Raw genomic sequence first — 3,691 nt, forward strand, 5'->3', positions numbered from 1 at the left:
GCCATGGCCATGTTCAAGGCAATTGAGGCGTACCTCCAAGCCAACCCAGAGGCTTAAATGCTGGTCATTAATTACATACTGAATTTTTGCATACTACTACTTGTGTAATATTTTGTTTGTTTGCAAGTACTTATGCTGCACTTTCTGTATTGAATATATTCTGTACGTTTGTGTAATTGTATCCTTTCATCTAAGTTGGATTTCCTGCTTCATACTGTGAATTTAAAGAAGTTACAACCTGCGAATTATACCATTATTATTACTTAATCAATCTTGTCAACATTTATAGTTCTTCATAGCATCTTACAGCTAATATATATATCATCCAACATGAATGCAAGTAGTCTTGGCACAGAAATTTTGAGGAACATAGATACCAACTGAGTACTGATCGATGCGTACTCGGATGTTGCCTTACTAATGTCATTTCTATACCAACATAAGTATTTTCTATACAAATTTTGGCTCAAGTCAAAGATAAACCAAATTTATTTTCTGGTTTTCTATTCGATTTTATTTGCAAATTCCGGCCGTCCAAGGATCCGTGCAAGGTAACAGATTTCATCAGCAGGCATCTTGCAGCAGGAAGAACAAGTCTGAACAAACTGAAAAATTAACTTTCTCGACCATCTATTATATATCCAGCATTATGCAGGTAGAGTATGATACGTCCGTCCATATCATGACATTTCTTTTACGGATAAAAATGATTAACAATCCAGGAATGCAGATAGAATTATGGTAAGTATCTTGAAATAGCAGAGCTTTCGATCAGTGGTGTGCTCTTAAAAAATCTGTAAGGAAAATTATCTGTATTTAGTTTAAATTAAGGCAGTGAATGTATTCTGGACATTTCAGCAGCAAACTACAATCTGTTTGTATTTCCAAAAGAGTTAATTTTCTAATTCTTTGTTCACAGGGGTATTTGCCCATGTCTCATATGACAAGGGGGTAAATTGTATTTTTCCCATTTCCAAAAGTATTTCAATCCACTCCTCTGCGGTAAAATAATTAATTCTCTTTTACTAACTTGAAAGGCGTAAAAGTTACAGATGATCTAAAAAAAATTATGTTTCGGATACGAAGAAATTAAACTGTCCCTGTTAATAATTCAGGGAATTTTTCTTCTCATGAAAAAGTAAGAGAAAGTTGAATAACTATACTGACAGTCTAGAGGAAGCAGATAGTCAGAAACGGAATGCCCATTGTTTAAAGTAGGCCATGCCTTCACACTCTGATGAATAATCTCATTATTGGAGTAGACAAAAAGAATTGACTTCAGTTCAACAATTTTGGGGTTATAATGTTCCACTGAATAGAGAAACCCCATTGGATTTCTGGCATTAAGTCTTGCAAGAGAACATTCCATTTTACACAATAAATAGCAGCCTTGCTTCTTCCATCCCCCCCAAGTTGGACTTGGTAATAGATGAACCAAGCCAAACTTGGCGAATACATCAGCTAGTTGTGCACTAGACGCCACATGTTTAGGAGCCAAAAAACCTTCTTTATACTTATCTCTTATCAAGTGGCAATCAAGTAGTTGACCTGGAAACTGTGTGTTGCTTCTTTGTTTTCCATGATATCAAGGAGGATCCTAAACATATGCAGAACCCTTTGAGTGATCCCCTAGTATCCACACAAGAGGCCCAGTCAGCATACTGTAGGCTACTAGTTCTTTTGATGTATCTGAGGAGAAAATAAGCCTTTGTTTGTTGTCCCTTTGAGATATCTCAGTAGACGTAGAGCTGCATCCCAATGTTGCTTGCAAGGGAATTGCATAAACTGGCTAAAACCATATTCTTGAACTCTGGTGGTGAATTCTGCATTCCACTGTCTGGATGCTTGTTTTAAACCACACAAGGACCTGTTTAGTTTGCAGACATGTCCGTCTAAAACAATATAACCTTCAGGTGGTACCATATAAATTTCTTCTTCCAAATTGCCATGTAAAAATGCATTGTTGACATCCACATGGTAAATGCCAATGCAATGAAGTTGCCATTGCCAACAGAGAAACTATCTACATAATCCATCCCTTCTACTTGGTTGTAGCCTTTGACTACCAGTCTAGCTTGTGCTAATCATTGATCCATCTGCATTTAGCTTAAGTTTAAAAATCCATCAGCAACCTATAGCTCTTTGTCTTGAGGAATAGGTGTTACTGTCCAAGTATTATTTTTCTCCAGGGCATCCAACTCACCATCCATGGCTACTCTCCAGTCTTTATGTTTGCATGCTTGTGCACAGTTCTTGGGCTCCTACATGTTAGTTAAGGCGGCCAAAAAAACAGTTGTGCATAGATGCAAATGTAGCAACAGATAATGTTTTGTGATCAGAGTTCAAGTAATAGCATTCAAAGTCCTGCATCCATGCCGGTTTATTAACAATCCTGCATCCAAAATAAAGAAAAAACACTTGTACTTACCTTGGATTATTAATCCATGAAGATGCTTAAGGCACAAAATTTGGTATATGCTTGTTCTAAATTTATTATGTTCCATATATATAAAGTTCAAATTTATTATGCACATTTAATTTAGAACCCAATTAATAATCAATTTGTTTGGACTTTTAATTGATAGTCACTAATTCGAAACTATTAATATAATGTAACTGGCACTAGAAAAAAAATGGCTATTGGCTACAATTTTAATAGCTATGAACTAAAAATCATGATAAATTATTTTTATTGATAACTTCGATGCAAAAAACATAAATTTTTCACCAAGAAAAAGTTATTTATCATGGCTAAGAGTCATGGTAAAAATATTTGTCATGGCTAAATATTTTAGCTACAATCGCAGATACCACGGTCCACAACCATTGCATGACCGTGGTCAATGACTATTTGCTACGACTATTTTTTAAAATTTTCAGAATCAATTTAAAAATTTCATGTAATTTTTGACAAATTCTTAACTCATGCCAGGCAACACTGTTCTTTTTTGTATGGTGAGTCTAATATGAAGGCTGACATCTCATCTTTTATTCCGATTCCCACACCAACCGACCAATAATTAAAGTTTCATAAATAGTTGAAAAATGCCGAAATCATTGAGTTTGGGTCAAGAAATCTGTGCTACCATATAAAACTTTAATTAAATTTACAAGCATGTCGAACGGACTAATTCATACTTGAGAACTTTCCATTTTGAACTATAAATACCCCTTCTGCTTCTCATTATACCTCACAGCATCAAAGGCATACTAGAAATCAACTAGCCATTTGATCAACCCTCCTTGCTCTCTATTTTCGTTATCCTAAAGTTTATTTCTTTCAAATTTTGAACATTTTAATCATGGCCTCTATCACTTACGATATTGAGATTCCTTCCCCAATCCCAGCTGCCAAGATGTATAAGGCCGTCGTCCTCGATGCAGACACCCTCATCCCAAAGATCATGCCTCAGGCGATCAAAAATGTCGAGATCTTGGAAGGAGATGGCGGTGTGGGAACAATCAAGCTCATCCATTTTGGGGAAGGCAGCCAGTATAAGAGCGTGAAACACCGTGTCGATGCTCTTGACACCGAAAATTTGACCCACAGCTACAGCATTGTTGAAGGTGATGCTCTGATGGGGGGTCTTGAGTCAATTACTTATCATGTCAAGATCGTTCCAACTGAAGACGGAGGATGCATTTGCAAGAACAGGAGCATTTATCAGGCTAAGGGCGGGTTTGAGCTGAC

General features: G+C 36.4%; 2 protein-coding genes across 2 annotated transcripts in view; both read left to right on the forward strand.

Annotated features, from left to right (window-relative positions):
* Window positions 1-3,691, forward strand: part of LOC105171804 (major allergen Pru ar 1-like) — a 6,975-nt gene that overhangs the window by 565 nt on the left and 2,719 nt on the right. The gene's annotated exons all lie outside the window — the stretch shown is intronic.
* The window catches only part of LOC105171802 (major allergen Pru ar 1-like), a gene marked incomplete in the record, with an annotated part of 765 nt that continues 249 nt past the window's right edge, over window positions 3,176-3,691 (forward strand). The window contains 1 exon segment of the mRNA XM_020697386.1: window positions 3,176-3,691. Within this exon segment, the coding sequence (XP_020553045.1) occupies window positions 3,303-3,691 (389 nt within the window).

Source organism: Sesamum indicum, linkage group LG10, assembly GCF_000512975.1.
Source record: "Sesamum indicum cultivar Zhongzhi No. 13 linkage group LG10, S_indicum_v1.0, whole genome shotgun sequence".
Taxonomy (NCBI): domain Eukaryota; kingdom Viridiplantae; phylum Streptophyta; class Magnoliopsida; order Lamiales; family Pedaliaceae; genus Sesamum; species Sesamum indicum.